At 32.6% G+C, this 21,238-nt stretch overlaps 2 protein-coding genes across 2 annotated transcripts; one reads left to right on the plus strand and one right to left on the minus strand.

Annotated features, from left to right (window-relative positions):
- Window positions 1–227: 227 nt before the first annotated feature.
- On the minus strand, window positions 228–3,636 carry LOTGIDRAFT_53739 (hypothetical protein; the record flags this gene model as incomplete). The annotated part of the gene is made up of 8 exons (XM_009045400.1): window positions 228–424; window positions 637–790; window positions 1,187–1,399; window positions 1,614–1,707; window positions 2,107–2,202; window positions 2,526–2,674; window positions 2,999–3,174; window positions 3,534–3,636. Coding segments are annotated over 8 exons (1,182 nt in total), but the record flags the coding sequence as incomplete, so codon positions are not given.
- Window positions 3,637–5,575: 1,939 nt separating this feature from the next.
- LOTGIDRAFT_91939 (hypothetical protein) lies at window positions 5,576–20,851 on the plus strand (the record flags this gene model as incomplete). Its single annotated transcript, XM_009045401.1, has 12 exons — window positions 5,576–5,906; window positions 8,628–8,776; window positions 10,401–10,572; window positions 10,931–11,056; window positions 11,392–11,522; window positions 11,815–11,923; window positions 15,998–16,108; window positions 18,741–18,850; window positions 19,210–19,360; window positions 19,664–19,772; window positions 20,362–20,434; window positions 20,678–20,851. Coding segments are annotated over 12 exons (1,746 nt in total), but the record flags the coding sequence as incomplete, so codon positions are not given.
- Window positions 20,852–21,238: the final 387 nt, after the last annotated feature.

The raw sequence follows: 21,238 nt of genomic DNA on the forward strand, positions 1-21,238 counted from the left end.
GATAGGTAAAGATTCCAATAGCTTTTCTCCATCATAAACAGAGAACACAATTAATTAAACGAAATGGGTCCTATAGCTTTCTAGGATTATTCAAAAGGATACAATCAATAAGATACACATGAAATATAGAAATGGAAATGAATGACAAATCAAAGTGTTTACGGACAGAGTAAGAGCTTTCTTGATGAAACCTCTGGCAATGTTACTTACTTTCTAGAAGATTTCACTGCAACAGCCTTTTCAGATTTCTCTTTTTCTTCATTGCTTCGTATGTAAGTAAACCCAATAAATGGCAAATCTTTCCCAGAAAACTCTCGTTGTGATTTAAATTCTTCCAGATTTGGTGGTTGGCGTATTTTTTCCACTTCGTCAAAATTTGACGTGTCGTCCAAACTAGAGATGGTTGGAATAAATGGTGGATCAACTGAAAGTATTAATCAAATTTGTCAAAATAAACTAAGTTTAGACTCAGATTTTTGAAGAATGTTTTGCTATCACTGAAACCATAGACGTGTGACTGAAAATTGGAATGGTGTAAATTCTAGATAATCAAATGGAATGGAGATATACATCCTATTTTTCTAATAAAACATATGAAGACTGGATAAACACATCTTAAAAATCAAGTCTACTCACCATTTCTAATTTGATCAAAATCTAAATCATGAAAAAACTGATGATGTTTTATTCCTTTCCAACTTAATCTGGCAGTTCTTGATGTTAGTAATTGTTTTATTAACGACTGAGCTGCTTCACTCACATTATTTTCTGCATTGAAGTTAAGGTTACTCTGAAAAAAAAAATTTACAAATCGCAATCCATAAGTCCATATTTGGAGTGATTTGACAATTAATATTGAGGTTAAAAGCCAGACCACAAGATTAGCTAACAAAGATCTCTAAACAACTATGCCTCCCATACCTCTTCAGTTGAAGAAGCAGTCCTTTTATATAGAAGTTTATTTGTTCTGAATTTTAGATTCCTGTCTTACACAGTTTGCCTACAAGAGCTTTTTCGGTACCTCCCCCTTTTCTGGAATCAACTCTTGCAAAAATTGGGTGATACTTCAATGTCAGTCTAAAAAGTTGAAAAATTAAAACCTTTTCAGGGGCAGGAAATGTCAATCTTACTTTGGGTGCTAGAAATGACTCTTGATGTAAAATAAAAAGTTATAAAATAAACTTACGGAATAATTCATGATGTTGCTATAGGTAGTTACCATGGAGCCATGTTCATCAGTGAACGGAGTTTTACCACATAACATCTCATAGGCACAGATTCCTAGTGACCACCAATCAACCTCCACACCATACGCTCTCGAACCACGGGCTAGATTCATTGAAGTTAGTAATTCAGGAGCCACATAGTCTGGTGTACCCACTGGCATCCTAGAACATACCTGAAAATAACAGGGAATCTTATTTGAGCTGAATTAAATTTTAACCCTGCAGCCTTCAAAACAAATATACAAATTTGTTATCAACCCAGAGACTATTCCCAAGAGCAAATATAAAAAAAATGGCTGCCAAAAAAAAACCAGGATAATCTTATAACCTTATGTTTAGAAGCCAATGAAAATAATAATATGAAAGAAGATTCAATTGAAAACTTACCAATTGGTCTACAGACATTTTAGCTGCGGAACCGAAATCTGCCAATTTGATGTGTCCTGATTGGTCTATCAATATATTCTCTGGTTTAATATCCCTAGGAGAAAAAAATAGATTTTGTCAATAATGGAACTCTCTGCATGCTGAACAGATCAAACTTCACACAATTTTTTCATCAAAGCTAAATCCACATTTCTTCTGTAATGTTAAGTAATGTAGAATATACAGGTGAAGACTTTTTCTCAGAAATTTGAGCACATTATTTGAACTATCATTATTGATTATTAAATTATCATTTATTATGAACAATGAATATCTTAACTCTCAATCTAGATTATACTTGTTATTCCTGAACTGTCTGCAATCAAATGACCTTATCAAAGTGACGTAAAAGGTGACGAATTGTTGAGGGTCCAATTTAAAAAGTGCCAACTTGTCTTGTAACTTATAACAATTTAATAGATGACAAAGATCAATTAACACAAGCTGTACTAACCTGTGAACATAGCCCATGTCATGTAATGTATTAATAGCTATAGACATCTCAGCTAAATAAAACTGAGCCATTTTCTCTTCCAAAACATCATCATGTCTACAAATAACAGATACAAAGATAGACATGTTATTCTATAAGTAACTCTGACAGGTTCATGACTCCATTTCTCACACAAATCTTGCAAAAATAATTTGTTTTATGGCATGGAATTTTACAAGGAAATCACAACAGATTAAAAATGTTTGCAGTAAGAGGTGTTTTAGAAAGAGGGTCCATTTATTTCTATTTGAATCAATCTTTTTTTTCCACCTTGCCTTTGCTCTAGACCAAAAATAATATATTTTAATTTAACATATCAAAAAATGTAACTGTCTGGGATCCCTGAGCTGTTCAGTTATGTGGAAATAGTCCTAACTCACCTGGAAAGAAGTGAGAGTAAATCTCCTCCAGCATGAAAATCCATCACCAGATATAGATGGCTGGAATCTTGGAAAGCGTAATGTAACTTGGTAATCCACGCGCTTGACGCTTGAGCCATGATATCTCGTTCTTCTTCATAAAATGATATCTAAAAGTAAAAATATTATATTTTCAGTTTGTTTTTCTCCAGGAAACAACAATGAAATGGAATTGAGCTGAAACATCCTACTTTTGTTGTCCAGATAAGATAAATGCAAGTCAGTCACATTATGCAGTGGACAATAAGAGAAATTATGCCAGGAAAGCAGCCTTTAACTTTCAAAATGCTACGATCTTAAGAGCATTTATAGTCTGTTACATACAAGGCCTCAATTCATTGTCCCATCCAAATGGCTTGACACTTTTCTGAATTCACAACTAAGCTAATAAAATATGAGTCATAAGAATATGAATTAATGAAGTTTATACTTACATCAGGTTGTGACAGCAAATCAGCTTTCCGTAAAACTTTCATAGCAAAAACCATCCCAGTAGATTTCTCAGTTACAACTTGTACTTCACCAAAATGTCCACGTCCCACAACATTTTTTACTTCAAAATCTCCTGAATTGACTCTTAATTCTTTTACTTTACTTATTGTGTTTTTATCTGAAATATCAAATCAAATGTTTATTATATTCATTCACAATAAAATATGCATGAAAATGTTGATTTTATCTAATCACTATTGTCTGATCTACTGATAACATGTTTGTATTTACTTCTGTATGAATTTATAGAATTCATAGAAGTTCTAGAAGATAATAGAAAGAAACAACTAGTTATTACAAAGATAACAACTGAGGTTCTCTATATTCCCTTCTACTAGCTTGGTCCTTGGTCAAACCTCTTGTCATTGTCTTTCCTAACGCTACTACAGAACCAGAGCATATTGAAGTCTCAACAAAGGATGCTGAACTCAAAATCTCAGATATTTTACTAAAAACCATGTTAGATATGGTACTCACATTTTTTAATAAAACAGGAGACATTAGCATTTCTATATAAATAATCGTGACCACATTCATCATACAAAGAAAGAAAGCCGTCCAGTAACCCCTCCTGATTCAATAAGAACTCTGATGTATCTTTATAGTCAGCATGTTTCGACAGAGTCTCTTTCAATTTACCAATCCTGTCATGAACACCTTCTGTTTCACCCTCTTCCATTTTCAACTTCTAATACCTGTACTGAAATTTTAAATTAAAAAATCAAAATTTTCTCAATTAAAGGACACCATTTTGGCAGATCTGTGACTGTTTTGACTATCAAAATTTGTTACCATTTCTAGTAGGCCTAGACAGCCATTGCAGACTTGAGGCAGTTGAGGGCATCGGATTGTCCCAAAATATTGTCATATCAGTTTTAACACTTTGCATCAAAGAAAAAATCCTCACTATAGAAATGGATGGATCACGTAAGGCTCCAATTTCACTTTAACAAGCCAATCATTCACTGCAAGTGAAAGAATGAATTATGAAAAGGCCGAGGATTATGAAAATTGACATTCATGATTGTCAATATTGATTGTCATTGTTTCACAAAGGTGCCTCGGTAATCGGTGCAAAAAACACATCCATTGAGGATCAATATGAAAACTAACAAAATGTTCTGATTCCCAACCTCTTTATCTGCAACCTCTCCAATTTTCTCCAAATCTTTTTAAATAAAAATGCATCAAATCATAAACATTTGTCCATTATTTACATTTTTCCTTTGAAAAGGCCGCGGAATGAGGACAAATCTTGTTTTCAATTCCAACCAATCAGCGACGTCGTTTTAAACATACTTATACTCGGCTGCAGTAAAATTTTTAAGTGAGTTATCTTTTCTTGAAAGGATTCAGACCACAACTAATTTATGTCCACTTATATAACTGTTGAGAAACATAAATTCGGAAATATTAGAACGTTTTGTGCTAAATAGGTTTTTTTTTTTATCTCAATTGAACACTACTAAAATAAGAAATTCCGTACATAAAATTCCTCAAATCATTTTCTTTTGGAATATTTTACCGTTCTTTAAACCACACACCGCCTGCTAACGCTTTGTATCATAGTTTCATCTTTACAGAAAATATCGAGGGGTTTCTATTTCGAAAAATTGAGATGGTTTGCAAGATGTTTCACGTTTCTTCATTTATGATAAGTGCTGTACAGGGTGTCGCTAGTAAGCCAGCGTATGCCCACGGTGTGACAGGCTCTAGCTCGACTCTCACTCCCAGAGTCAGCATATAGCTAATATCGTATATAAATATTTCGTATATCTAGTTTCTTCACTTCGATGGACATATTTCATGCAGACGTTCCAATAACAAAGTTTTAATTTCTACACTGTAATATTTCTATAATAAAGTCTTAATTCATATAACACAGTTTAATTTCTTTAAAGAGTAATAATTTCTACAACAAAGTTTCAATTTCTATTACACAATTTTAATTGCTACAAAAAAAAGTATGACAGTTTTTCAAGAAAAGACGACACGACTTTTTAACTTTCAAACGCAGATAATTCTGGACTTGAAAGCTCAAATTTCGGCGTGAATACTATTAGTGATTTGCTTAGCCAAAAAATTTCCATTTCTGAGCCAAAGGAAGGCTACGAAAGGTTAACAAAAAATGGCGCTTAAAGTTTTACAACAAAGTTTTAATTTCTATAACAAAGTTTTAATTTTCACATCAAAGTTTTAATTTCTACAACAAAGTTTTAATTTCTACAACAATCTATCAATGTTGGGCGTACAATGTAACAAGGTAGCAGACGACAAACAATGCAACACAATGTATTACTTCCCTTCTTCATGACGTCGGCAGCAGAAGTTTACAGATGGCAGTACGCGATGGCCGATATATATAGTTTCTCACAAAGTTGTTTGTACACTTAGTCTAAAAAGTTTGTGAAAAGTTTTTTAAAATGAAAGTTTGGGGATATCTGATGTGCATAGTAGCCGGTTTATTTAAAATATCGGAATGCAAGAGCCAGAAAAACGCCGAGTTCACTTATGATCGACTTTATTCTGAAGGAGTTTCGGCGTATGACGACGCTCAATGGTACCAATGTTCCTTATTTTTCCAAGATGCCATCAAAGACTATAATTTTTACAAGAAGTCGGTGGTGGACTGTCGATTGAATTGTAAACACCATGGAATTGAAAAAAGGAATGACACAAACTTCTCAGAGTTGATGCAATCTATAATGTTGAGATCAGAATGCATCAGGAAATGCAAACAGAAGACTTTGGGTAAAGACAGAGCTTTTGGAAGATCAAATGAATTTATTGAAAACGATTTCCAAATGAGGAAACCTTATGAATATTTACAATACTGTTATTTTAAAGTAAGTATTTTAATGTCTTCATTTTAGTACCAATTGACTTATATGAATTATTACGCGGAGGGACAGAGAAGAAGCCACAGAATTGTCTAGTGGACTCTCCCCATCCCCACCCCACCTTTTTTTACCAAGGCCATTGCTGAGTGCAAAGCTTTTCACACAAATTTGGCCACTACTGATAGGCACACTGACATCTATTTTTGACAACTTTAAATTATGATCAGATAAAGTTAGAAAAATATTATTGGAGTTAGTCACTTCTGGTGTGATAACTTGCATTCTAAGTATAACATTGATTACAATATAGTACTTTAATTTTTACTTTGAATATATAATGGCTTAGAGATTTCATTAAAATGGTCCAATAAAAGGGTCAAAAGTCTAAATGACATCAATAAAAAGTCATAATGTTCAAAAATAATATATTATAGAAAATTTAATTTATTTTATTGATGTTTAAAGGTAGATATGTTACAAGCCATAATATCTTGTTTGAATATCACAATATAACTATCACAATATCACAAAGTGCTACATTGTTCATTTACTTGTTCTGTATATCATTTTATTACTATCACAAAATACTATACTGTTCATTAACTTGTTTCAATATCACCTATCAATATCACCAATCAGATATCAACTAGTTGTAAAAGATTCATTGAAGTCTTTTTACAAAGTTAGGAGCAAAGGTCTCATTAAAAAAACTATTATGATAAAATATATATAAGCTTTTTTGAATGGGTTACTCTATTCAGACATTTTTTTTATCAAAATGGAAAAAAATTAATTAATATTAATTGATAGATAGTTGTTTATAACTGTTTAATCTTTAGTTTTAATCTTTGAATTGTTGTGATGACATGTGTTATTGGCTATTATCTTCTTTTGCATACAAAATAGTATTGTTCCTTGTATTAGTTGATAAAAGTGAAAACAAAATTAAACAGGAACAACAGCAGTGATGGCATCAGCCTCTCGAGACTGGAGTACAAAAAGACAGACTGACTTAATGAGGGACAACTGTCGAGATTGAATTCAAAATGCGATAACTCTGTGGAGGCGTCTATGTGGCAGTGGATACTTTTCCCATGAGAATTTTTGAAAAAATTGAATTAACTTGGTGCATTTTGACACATATTTTAGGGTTAAAATGTAAAAAAAAGCATATTTTTAAATTCCTTAAAAATAAAGTGGGCTACAGTTTCAGATGCAAACCATTTTTCTTAGGGAAACCCCCCTGTACCCCCCAGTCGCTGTCATTGAACAAACAGTGAACTAGCATTGTTGATCAGGTGTTGCAGGAAAATGGTTATGATTGACATTAAAACTGTTGTTAAGAATATAAGAATATTGATCATAGCAACCTGGATTCTGTAAGTTATTAACACAATAATATACCATAGTTTAAAATCCATAAACCAAATTATACAACAATGTTCATTTTCCACTCAATTCTCAGCTTAAGCTTAGTCTAGTTTATATTGATCACAAAAATCTGTACTTTAACTGTTTCAATGACAAATGACCATTATTTACTATGATTTTAGAAAATTACTTTACACTATCTACGTTGGCTTATATGTGATATTCAAAACTAACCCTAGTGTTATTTTCCAGAAAATCTGTACTTTAACCTTTTCAATAACAAATGACCATTATTAACTATGATTTTCGAAAATTACTTTACATCATCTAGGTTGGCTTACATAATCCTCAAAACAATTTCTGTATGTATCAATATAAATTGTGTACACCCTTAATTCAGTTAATATTCACAGCTTTTTATTAAATTTTTATTCTATCTTTTATCTATTTCAATAACATATTTGACAATTAATTAAAGCAATTAAAACTCATGTTCGTGAAAAAAAGGTTAAAAAAATGCCATATAATTTTTTAACTGGCAAAAAATTTACAAGCTTCAGTGAATAGTTTGATGCTATCGAACCAAATGAGTGGTTTAAAAAAAAAATGTAGACAAAAGGGCGTAGAACATACTTTTTGAGTTGACCTTGGTTTCCTGTTTGAAGGTAAAAAATGGTGGTATCCAGATGGCTATCATTATTCTATTAGAAACAGACTGTTACTAATGTTAGGTACAATCAGGAGTGCTGATTTGGCTGTATTTACCAGTCACGTCTGTCTCTCGATTGTTGATTTGATTTTATACACCAGTCATGTTTGACTAGAGCTCTAGACTTTTGATTTGACTGTATATACCAGTCATGTTTGACTAGAGCTCTAGACTTTTGATTTGGTTATATTTACCAGTCATGTTTGACTAGACTAGAGCTCTAGACTTTTGATTGTCTGTATTTACCAGTCCTGTCTGACTAGAGCTCTACACTGTTGATTTGTCTGTATTTACCAGTCAAGTCTTACTAAGGCTCTAGACTGTTAATTTGTCTGTCAAGTCTTACTAAGGCTCTAGACTGTTAATTTGTCTGTCAAGTCTTACTAAGGCTCTAGACTGTTAATTTGTCTGTATTTACCAGTCAAGTCTTACTAAGGCTCTAGACTGTTTATTTGACTGTATTTTCCAGCCATTTATTCAATCATTTATTTGCTGTTGGTTGCTTTACCAAATCTAATTTCATTTCATATTTCATTTGTGGGCTACTTTTCTTATTCTGAATAAGATACAGCTCTTGATATTTTACATGACTCTCTTGTATTGTAACTTTTAGTAACTGATTTCTCATATTAGAATTGTAATTTCAGTTAGATAGAATGATAGATGCTGCGTCTGCTGCCTATACTTTCTACGTCCTCAATTCTGACAATAAAAACGCAGTAAAAAACGTACAGTTTTATCGAGAAAAAATGAAAGTTAGAGATTCAGAATTTATCGATTTAGAATTAAAACCACATAAGGTAAGGTTATATATGATGTGTATTATTGCAATGTGAATTTGTCAGAATGCTAAGGATATTTTCATTCATTCATTCATTCATTCATTCATTCATTCATCCATTCATCCATTCATTCATTCATTCATTCATTCATTCATTCATTCATTCATGCATTCATGCATTCATTCATTCATTCATTCATTCATGCATTCATTCATTCATTCATTCATTCATTCATTCATTCATTTCTTTATTTATTTATTCATTTATATTTCATTCATTCATTTATTCATTCATTCATAGCATTTATTCATTCATTCGTCCATTAATTTATAGCATTTATTCATGCAGTCATTTATTCATGGTGCTGTTCTGGTGGGAAAATATTTAGAGGACTTCATTCCACAAATTGATCGCAATGTTTGTGATCTCCAGAATTTTACCATCACAGAAATAATACATATAATAAAAATATTCATAACGATGGAAACTAAATGAATGGAGTTTAGCGTCCTCTTGGATTAATGACAACAACATGTTGTGGTCAATGAGGGAAATTCATGAATAGAGGCAGGATAGACATATTGGATAGAAAATGAATCATATTGCAAAGAAATATATACCGTACTAAACAATACTTCAGTGGACTCACTGAAAGAGATTCCCCCAATTATCAAACACTGTATAGTATAAATCTGGTATTTCCTTTTAACATACCAGAATTTTAACTATGAAAGAATTTGACAATTGACTGTTATCTACAGTTTCCTTCTCTTTCTAAACAATAAAACTTGATGATAATCATTATTCTAAAAGTAATTTCAAGAAAACATGATAAAAAATTGTCAAAATTTTTTTTAGAAAACTTCTGTTGAAATTATTATAGAAAAATGAGACCCTCAACCCAAAGAATGATGTCAAAACTTATGTTGAATCTTTTCATGGTTAGAACTGTGTCTTAGAAGAATCTAGAAATGATATTTTTTTTTAAATTTTCATGACTTTTCAGCACGAATTGTACTATTACATTGTAGTTTTATTGTCAATTGCTTCTCCAGATGGCATGAAAAAAATTTTTTGTGGATAAAATAAAGAATATGTTTTACAATTATCATATTCTGTTCTGTTGTTAGAATTTTCCACCAAGAAAATAACTTGTTATTTGAAATACAGTAATGGCACATTAGGCTGTGACACTGGTGGCGCTAGGCAGGGTAATGCTTACTCTTCTAGACACCTGATACAATATTTCATTTTGAAGTACTTACTTTCTTATGATTGATATACTTCCTATAAAAAGTTCATTAACGGCTACCAGTGTTTCACCAATATAATGTTTGGATTATGGGTTTCCAGTTTTTTGGATCATTAATACTGGTGATGGTTTTATAAATAAATGACTTGAAGTCTAATAGTACTAAATGCCTATCATCAGAAGTCAAATGAAGAGCAGAAAAGTAAAGATTCAAACTTGAGAAGGCAAAATGAAACATGATATCAGGTGATACAAAGAGTAAAAATACCCTGCCTTGTGCCACACCCACACAAAGTAATTTCACATTATTCTCTTTCTAGAACTTCCAAATCTGTCAAACCTGGTTGGGGTTACGTAAACACTATTTGATATTGACTTCATTGATTTCAGGAGTATTTTATACGAGCAATGATGGCGTATGAAGATGAATTATGGGAAGAGGTAATAGAAGAGATGGAGAATTCTTTAAAAGAGTTTTATAAGGAAGAAGAACGATGTCGAAGTGAATGTGAAGGGCCGTTACTGGCCACGTCTCATCTTGAATTCTACAGTGCTGTTGCTGGTCAGTTGATATATGATATGATCTTACCCCATGCCTGGGCCTGTATTGTGTCATTACACAATTATTTCACTTTCTATTGTCTTTAAGCTGACAATGCCCCACACATAGAACTATGTATCACCGAGTGAAATTTGAATGACAAATTCCAAAATATGTCAAAATGAATATGTGGTCAGTAACTACTATAATGATCAACCTAAAATTGATTACACTGGTCTGCTGTGTGGACGTTAAACTGCTGTATTTGGATATATTTTCCGCATGACAGACCAGCTCAAAGGTTTGTTTTTGGCAAGAATCTGCCGGACATCATGTTTCATATTTACCTGTAAGTTTATACAGTTCTTTTTTGTTGCAGAACATTATCTGAATGTAATAAAATGTCAGAATACATGTGAAGACAAGTTAAGTCAAGTTTTTCCTGAAGGAAAAGATGGTCTGTTAGCAGAACACTATCATTACCTACAGTTTACTTATTATAAATGTAAGTAGAGCGAAACATCTGTCTCTATTTCAACCGTTGACAGCTGGACATATGTCAGCTAGTGTAGAGAAAAAAGACAAAATAGGTGCTATTAAATGGGTACTTTCCGCATCTCCACAGGTGCAGGGGTTTTAAACCCAGATATATTTGGAAAGATGGATATTTTTGTAGTTCAGTCATACCATCATTTTCTCCCTACGCTATTTATGTCACGTCTCTCGTTCTAATTTTTTTCTTTTCATGAATCATAGTTTGTCTATCCTTACTCTGAAAAAAGTATCTGAAAAAATTGGAAACTATATCAAATCTTATATATCAAATATTTTCCATTCCAGTGTATCAGGCAGACAAAGCATCAGAGGCTGCAGCATCCTTTCTTTATATCAAACCACAAGATGATATCATGTTACGGAACCAGAAATTTTTTATCAAGGAAGGCTATCAAGATAGTTTTTACCCTAGACCAGTAAGTTTGAAACTAATATAAGTTATATGGTAGTGTACCCATATAATGAAGACACCCGAATTTCCAAAAAATCAATGTACTCTGGAAAAACTTTGGAATCCACAAATTTATGTCCCCACCAACATGCTGCTTATGATAAATCCATAAAACGAAGATGCGTTTGAAAAATGATTCAACAGTAATCTGTAATTGCCAAGAAGACTACAACCCAACTTTCTATTCTATAGAGAGTCCATATAGTAAATTTCCTATTTCTAAATGCAATTTAAGGTTAACTTTTTCTATAATTCAGGAAGTGGTAGAATATATGGAAAGAAAGAAGAAATTAGAAGAAGAAATAAAATTCTATAAAAAACATCACACAACCTCTGATTACAGTGAATCTAGCTATGATCAGGATGGTTTTAATGATGATATTGAAACTGTGGTTTGTATTGACTTCTTTATTATATCCAAGCCCAATTCAATTTCCACCCTCTCAGTATCCCCTCCTCATGTATCCACCTACCTCTCTAGGCAGGTATCAGACCATCAGTTTGGCCTCCACCTTTCCTAAGTCTCTGACCCTTCAATATCTGCTTCACCCTCAGTGTCCCCCCCCCCCCCCCAACCCCTCAGTAATCCTCTCCCATTAACCTCATCTCATTAACCCTTGCCCCTCAGTCTTACCCCCCTTAGTATCTACTGTTCTTAGTATCCACACCCTTCAATATCCTGACCACCTCAAACATGTAGTACAAAGGTTAGTGACAATATTGACCCATCACATTTTTAGAAGTTAACTAGAATTATGAGTTACAAACAGTTTAACAGCAGAAAGCAGAATAGTTTCCTAGCATCCTTTCAGATGTATTTTGTTGTACTGTAAAACATAGTTTATTTGGCGATGTTTTTGAAGTTCTGATGAATATTATTTCAGTATGATAAATATTCTAAAGCTCGGCCAACTGATCATTATATGAAACGTTATGAAGATATCGGACTGAAGATTATCTCTAATGGTAACCATTTAAACGGAAGTAAAAGATTCGCCACTGATGGTTTCCTGAAGGAAGAACAATGCTCAGAGTTAAAATACATGATAGAGGTTAGAACTGGGATATCTTTGATAAATTTGTTCGCTTTTGCTGTATTTTTTATGTCTTTTTTTTTCTTCCCAAATTCGCCTTTTTCGATAAGGGACTTATTTATGAGATTAAGGAAATATACGAATTTAATTCCATGGCCTGTGCTTTTATATATCTAACTGTATCAGATAAAACTATCATATATTATTAGATAACTTTGTTTCAGGATTATTTTACCAATGAAAATGGTTCTCGAATAATTTCTATTAAAGATATATTTGAGGTAAATTTAAATATTTATTATATTTTTGAAACAGGTAGGCTATGATATTTACTCTGGATGGTATTTAAGGATCTTTGCTATATACACAAAACTTTGATGTACAAATTGTTGAAATATATACATGACTACATATGGTATGAACAGATTATGTATAGTATCTTATGCAACTTTTCTAGGTGTTTCCTCCATTCTCCTCATGTGCCTTCGGAGGGAATCGGGGGAAACACTTCGAAACATAGCAACCAATGATTGTTGTTCCATAAAGCTGTGCCTATAAATTGTGCTTACAACTGCTAAATGCCATTTAAAGACTTTAGATTATGTATAGATACCAGTGTTGAATATGAAGCGAGTTCAACTTGCATCTATTTATATGTGCCTGAGGACGACGGGGGAAACACGTCGAAACGTTGCATAAAACTTTAACCAGTGATTGTTGTTCCATAAAGCTGTGTCTATATATTTATATGTTTTTTGTAGAAATTTGGAGAGAATGAAGAAGAACTAGAAGTCTCTTTACGTCTGTTATTACGGTCCTCAGAAATCAGTCGACATTACATGCAGAAATACCATAATTTAACATCATTATATTTTAAACGTACTGTTATAACCTGCTGGGAAATAACACAAGGTAAGAATTACCAGTATATATGTACGGTCTAACTAAAATTAGATACTGAATGCACTATTTGTTCGCATCACAAAATCCCAGGATTGGAGAGGGCAGAAATTTGATTGGCTGACGTTGTCATCAACTGAAATGGGTATGTTAAAAATAAAAGCTAATAGAAAAAGAAGATTATAAAGTTTGGTCTTCTTTTTTCAATGAAAATATGGGATTTTACCAGATTTAAGCTAAGATTCCATATATGCGTCATGCGGATCTGTCATGCGTCATCCATCATGCGTCAAAAAAAAAATCGCCAGGTGTAGCCATTTTTTCCGCGCTGAGATCTCCCAAATGTGACGTATTATGTGGGGATTCCCTGTCTTTTTTTTGCACCAAAGCATCCATCTGTCTAGAAGTCTGTGCGTCAAAAGAAAGATAACGCTTACGTTTATGTTCGCATGAAGCATCCGCATAACACGTATATGGAATCTTAGCTTTAGAATTTGATAATGAACTGTAATTTCAGATTGGCAGCTAAATAGAACATGTTTACCACAAGAAGATGGAAGCTGTCTAGAGAAAGTTACAGATCTTCCTATAAAATCAGAATATATGTAAGTATTGGGTGAAATTTTCAGTTTGATTGTTCACGACTTTTAGGTTAAGTAATCTGAGGGTAATAACCCTTGATCTTCAGTTTAGTGAGCAAGCCTCTAACTCATTTTGTCAACGCTGCTCTGACATAAACAAGGTAGTTGTTGGTAAAATTTGGTAACAGTTTAAAGAAGAATCAATAGGATGGTTTGGTATTGTTGGTTTAGTAGAATGAGAGAGTCTATTAGTTTGCAAGGCTGAACTCCAATGATAATTGGTAATTGTTATGTTATTAAGATGTTAATATTCTATATTTCAGGTCAGTCATGTTTTTAAATAATATAAAAGGAGCTGATATTTATTTCTTACATACCAATAAAACTAAATCAGTGAGTATTTTATTTTAACTCTGATTATTTTATTAAAGGGGAAGTGATTGCCATCGTCTTGAAAAACAGGAATTAAATAGATATTTTCTCCAATATATATTGTAGTCCTTGTTTCATTTGGTTATGATTTTCAAATTTTTTACACCTTTAGATATGTAAATGGCGAGCACTGCCACTTTAATTGTTTATTGTTTTTTAGTCGTGTTCACTATATCCCTCAAGATTTGGAAATTTGAAAATTTGGAACAAGTGTGCATTTGCTGCTGTCATGTTAGAATTTTTTTCATAGCTCAATGCTGTGGTTTGTTTGTTCATTTAATGATTCATTCCATCATTCATTCATTTATTCCACATTCGATATATACGACCATTCATTCATTCATTCCATTATTTATTCATTCATTCTATATCCCATCATTCAATTCATATCCTCACTCACTAATACTGTCTGTCTATTCTAGAGAAATGTATCAAGTCAGTGTGGAAGATTGGTTGGCTTGACAACAGATGATCTACATAACGTAACTATCAACCAGTCTGATATGAGATGTGCAGTAGTTATAGTTTATACCACAGATAAAAAGGAGGAAGAAAAAGCCTATATTCAGACTCAGATAGCTCTACAGTTATTTGAAGATGAGAAAAAATTAATGACAGAGAAAAATAATGTAGAAATAATGAAAGAACTGGAAAAAAATGGTAAGATAACTGGTAATGTTACTTTAGAAGTATATGTAGAGATTAGGGTGGTTGAAAGGTAACTAGTTACTATCCAACAGAAGGCACTGGCACAGGGTTAAAGCAATGTTCATGATTGTCGAGGTTAATATGTTAAAAGGGAAATTCATACTTGTAGTGCAAAGATCTAAAAAAACAAAATGATTATAAAAATATAAAGTGTTATTGTTTGAGCAAAGTAAAAAGTTTTTTAAAATTTTTTCTAATATTTTTATGAGAATTGGAATAGCAGCCTCAAAATAATACTGTTAGTCTTTGCAATCAAGACAATAGATCATAATAAGTGAAATTTGGGTGGTTAAGAAGTGGGCGTCAGAAGGGAATTTACTGTGCCCACTTCTTAACCAAAAAATTCAAATTGATATGATCTAACTTATTTAGAACTGTCAGTCAAAATGTCATGTGATTGAGAAATTCTTAATGAATAAGTTTCCACTTATTAGAAAAATGTTGAAGGAAAGTTGGTTAGGTTCTATGTTAAATTTGTTAATATTTTTTTAGAAACTATATACAAAGGCATATGTTGTGACAAACTATTGTTAAGTTATTTCCCTTCTCTGCAATGTAGTTTTATTAAATGAAACAAAGCTGCAAGAGAAAATCTCTTTTGATTATTGAGGTCATGATCAATAAACAATATTTATCATATCTTATATAAATGACAATGTGTAACTTCACTGAAAAACAGGTTTGTCCATTAACTTAATGATATACTACAGCTCACAACTTATTTTTTTTAAGTATTAAAATGTCTTAAAAAATGATTTGACCATAGTATCATAATATGATTACAGGAACAACTATAACATTGACTAGTAAAGAATTAAAAGATTATAGTGCTTTTGTTGCCGATGGTTTGACCAATGATCAGGATTGTACCACTCTACAAAATCTAGTAAAGGTAGGTTTAGATTTTAAAGGGATATACATACGAGTCTGAATATTTGTTTTAATAATTATTTGTATAAGTATTTATTACGGTCATCTGATAGAGCTCAGTTTCAGCCATCCAAAGCTCTTTTCAGATTAAAATCTGAGGTGTAGTTCTCCTGCAAATCAACAAAAAACTAAAACCTAAAACTCTCGTCCAATAAAACCTTCTCTTATAATTGATCAATCAAATTGTTAGTCATATGTCTAGGCCACTCAGGCTTCCCCTTTAAGATTTTATTTAAAAAAATCATGATGATAAAAATGAATGAATTTACTAACTAAATCGCTTGTATTCAATAGCATGAGAATGAAAAAACAAAGGTTGTGCAACTTTCAAAATATTAGTGAGCATCTTGATGTTTTAAAGTTTTCCTTCTTACACACTTTTGAATGGTTAGCCTACTTGTCTTGGTAAACGATATGTAATTGCATGCAACCAAACTAACTAACACAAAATATGTTCTGTTCTGAAACAGAATTCCTGTAAAATTGTCATGTACTGTGGCAAGAGTAACATATCTTGAAATATGTTAGATATACATTTCTCCAAATCAAAAACTTCTTATCAATTGTGATCTTGCTTCAAAGCCCTATACAAACACAAAGATATAAAAGCATGTTATGAAAATGATATTAATTTTGTATGAGAAACAATTAATTAAATCATTTAGAAAAGCACTTGCTTTATAACTAGATTATATCTCTTGTAATATCTCATATATTTTGGGAGTATTTTTCAAATATGCTTTGACTGTGTGTTGAAAAACTTTCTCCTGTATATATTACATGTCTTATGTGAAAATTGTTTCAGAAAAATGGTTGGTTAGGGGATGGCTATAAATCTACTAAGCCTCTCACTGATCATGAGTTGTTTAAAGGGTTAGATTTACACCGAACTACTGAGGTATCTATACCACGAGGCTCTCCGATTTCTTATATAGCTTTATTGATCTGGTGACAGGCTTTATAACTATCTCTAGACTGGTAAGGTTAAATTTACACCATTCCACTGAGGCTCAATATCTTATATAGCTTTATTAATCTGGTGACAGGCTTTATATCTCTAGACTGGTAGGGTTGAATTTACACCAAAACATGTGGAAACCATTGGTAAAACATAGAAAAACTAATGGTAAAACATTAGTAAAACATTTGTAAAACATTGGTAAGATATTGGGAAACCATTGGGAAACCATTAGTAAAACATTTGGAAAACATTGGTAAACATTGGGAAACCATTGGTAAAACATTGGGAAACCATTGGTTACGATATGTGGAAACCATTAGTAAAACATTGGGAAACCATTTGTAAAACATTGGGAAACCATTGGTAAGATATCTGGAAAACATTTGTAAAACATTGGAAAACCATTAGTAAAACATTTGGAAAACATTGGCAAAAAATTGGTAAACCATTGGTAAGATATCTGGAAAACATTTGTAAAACATTGGGAAACCATTTGTAAAACATTTGGGAAACTATTGGTAATACATTGGGAAACCATTGGTACGATATGTGGAAAACATTAGTAAAACATTGGGAAACCATTGGTAAAACATTGGGAAACCATTGGTAAGATATCTGGAAAACATTTGTAAAACATTGGGAAACCATTTGTAAAACATTTGGAAAAAATTGGTAAACCATTGGTAAGATATCTGGAAAACATTTGTAAAACATTGGGAAACCATTGGTAAAGCATTGGGAAACCATTGGTAACATATTTGGAAAACATTTGTAAAACATTGGGAAACCATTTGTAAAACATTGGGAAACCATTTGTAAAACATTGGTAGAACATTGGGAAACCATTGGTAACATATCTGGTAAACATTGGTAACATATCTGGAAAACATTTGTAAAACATTGGGAAACCATTGGTAAAACATTAGGAAACCATTGGTAACATATTTGGAAAACATTTGTAAAACATTGGGAAACCATTTGTAAAACATTGGTAGAACATTGGGAAACCATTGGTAACATCTGGAAAACATTTGTAAACATTGGTAACATATCTGGAAAACATTTGTAAAACATTTGTAAAACACTGCGAAACCATTGCGAAAAACATTTGGAAACCATTTGTGAAACAAGGGTCGCTCGTAATATCTGTGCTCACTTCAAAATAACACAATTTATAACGCTCTTTCTGGACACAGATTAATCAATTTGTGTTATTGTGAATTCTATAGAGGGAGTAGTAATGTTTTTTGTGAATTCATTTGCTTGTAATATTTTAATTTGGATTTGCCTTGTCTGCCTATATCCTGCTTTTATGTATAAACTGTGCTCAGTGCTTGTGTTTCTCTTCTAAATTTGAGCAAAGATTTTTTGCTGATTCGAAAACGTAAACATGAAGAGAAGTGATGATGAACAAAATTAACATGAATTTCATTTACTTTTATTGCAAAAATATCTTTGCTCTACGCTTGTTAGATTTATTTTTTCTTTTTTCTCTCAGTTTCCTTGGTGTAGCCAGTATTAATAACATATAGCAAGCTTTTTGTAGTGTTGCTTTTAACTTTGGCTGCTTTGCATCCCTGACGCTATTTCTAATAACATCTAAATAATAAGGTATATTTGTTACTATAAATAGAAAGAGGCTATAAATGGTGATGGGTACGATTATTTAACGTCTAAACCTTCGGTGATTTCACCTCACACGGAATATGAAACTTTTATTGGTTTAACAGTACTCAGGGCAGCTTCGGTTTGTATTTCTACTCTATACTTAGCATGAATATATCTCAGTCATTTCTGACAATTTTTACTTTCAGTCCAATTTTTATTTTCAATCTAATTTTTCATTAGGTTCACATTTAATTTAAATGTTTGCTTACGATATAATCACCTAATTTTAAATAAATTTTCAAGATCTCATTGTAATTTCTTTAGTTTATTTTTGTACAAGCAGAGAGTGTACTCGGTTTAAGGCAAAGAAGGGTCAAAAGGTTTAGGAATTTAAGATTTGATGTTTTTGATTATTTTTCAAAGGAATATATGTGCTCTCAGCTTCTAAAGGTAGATCTATTCCTTTATTATTTACAATGTTTTTTGTTCTGTTTGTAGCTAGCTTACCATCGACAAGTTACACCAGAAGAGGTTGTCTTGTTTCTAGACCTGGCTGAGAAAGGTCGTTTTGTAGTGGAGAAATATTTTAATTTAACGAGACCGTTATATTTTGATTTTACTCATCTTGTTTGTAGAACAGCTATTGAAGGTGAGTTTTAATGCATCTGCAGCCCAGACTTATAGTTAAAGGGAGACAACCAGCATTTTTCATGAGTGGATTTTGGCTTTGAATGTAAATAGTCTTTAGAATTATTAACTGCTCAAAACTGCATAATCCCTCCAAATATACATCAAACTGGAAATTTAACTTTCTTTTTCTATCTTCACTGGCTCCCAAAAGATACTTTTTCAAATTCTGTACCAATAGGCAGTTTTATCAGTTTCTCAGTTGACTTCAATAATGTTTATTTCAAATGTCATATCACTGGTTCTTGTGTTTAATTTCTAGGAGATGAAGAAAGAGATGATTTAAGTCATCCTGTACATGCTGATAATTGTATTCTTCAACCTGATGGAACTTGTCTGAAAGCTTTCCCTGCTTTTACACAGAGAGACTACAGGTACGGTAATGATTGTGGGTGGGGAAAGACTACAGGTACGGTAATGATTGTGGGTGGGGAAAGACTACAGGTACGGTAGTGATTGTGGGTGGGGAAAGACTACAGGTACGGTAGTGATTGTGGGTGGGGAAAGACTACAGGTACGGTAGTGATTGTGGGTGGGGAAAGACTACAGGTACGGTAGTGATTGTGGGTGGGGAAAGACTACAGGTACGGTAGTGATTGTGGGTGGGGAGAGACTACAGGTACGGTAGTGATTGTGGGTGGGGAAAGACTACAGGTACGGTAGTGATTGTGGGTGGGGAAAAATTTGAGGGTGGGGAAGGATTGTTGGTGGGGAAAGATTACAGGTATGGTAGTGATTGTGGATGGTGAGAGATTTGAGGGTGGGGAGTGATTGGAGAAAGGTGTGTAAATAGAAGCTATAGGTGTCTCAGATACACCTACAAAGACAAATCAGAATGGTGTAAATAGAAGCCATAAATACAAACATACAAAGACTGGAAAAAATCTTAACAATTGGGATACATTTAACCAGTTTATTCTTGGATCTAGAATCTATATCTTAAATATTTTAAATCTATTCCAGTGCTATCCTGTATTTAAATGATGAGTTTGAAGGGGGAGAGTTTTTCTTCGCAGGATCAGATAAATCAGAAAAGGTAGGGTGACTAGGTGAAATACATCAGATTTATTTCCATGGCGATTGAGAATCATTACATATCAGTTTTTAATAAGTACATGAAGGTTATTGATGGATTACTTTTAGGGTGGGTATGTATTAGACTTGCCAAAAAATAATAAAATCCATTTGCATTTCCTTCACTCAAAAACTGTGGAAATGGCCACAAAAGAAAGAGAAAATTTCATTTAGAGGGAGAATAAAAATTAATGAAAAGTTTCAGCAATATTTTCATTTATTTTTGCAGGTTTCTGTAAAACCGCAGTGTGGAAGACTGGTAGGATTTGATTCTAAGGAATATCATGGAGTAAAGGCTGTAACAAAAGGGCAACGATGTGCTTTAGCTTTATGGTTCACCATGAATCCAAATTATAAAGAACTAGCTCATTCACAGGCTAGGAAACTTATATCCAAATTATCAGAATTGATGCCCCCAGCAGAAAAGGAAGAGAAAAATTCTGAAGAAAAAGATTCAAAAAATTTGGAAGAAAATGAAAGTGACTCAAAATATTCTGACTCAAAAGATGAGTCAATGGTATCTCAAGAAAATAGTGACCCAATTAATAGTGACTCAGATTTGAGTCCAGATCCAATTGATGACTCAGAGAAGTCACTTAAAATTGACTCTCAGAATGACGAGTCCAAATTCGAGCCAAATATAAACATTGCAGTTAAAGTCCATAAAAAAGATAGTTCTAAAGACACTGAAAATAATAGCCAAGATCAAGTAGCAGATATCAAGGAATCTGGGAAACTAGATGATGAATTGTAGTATTGTAGTCTG

This window comes from Lottia gigantea (assembly GCF_000327385.1).
Source record: "Lottia gigantea unplaced genomic scaffold LOTGIsca_1, whole genome shotgun sequence".
In the NCBI taxonomy this organism is placed as follows: Eukaryota; Metazoa; Mollusca; class Gastropoda; family Lottiidae; genus Lottia; species Lottia gigantea.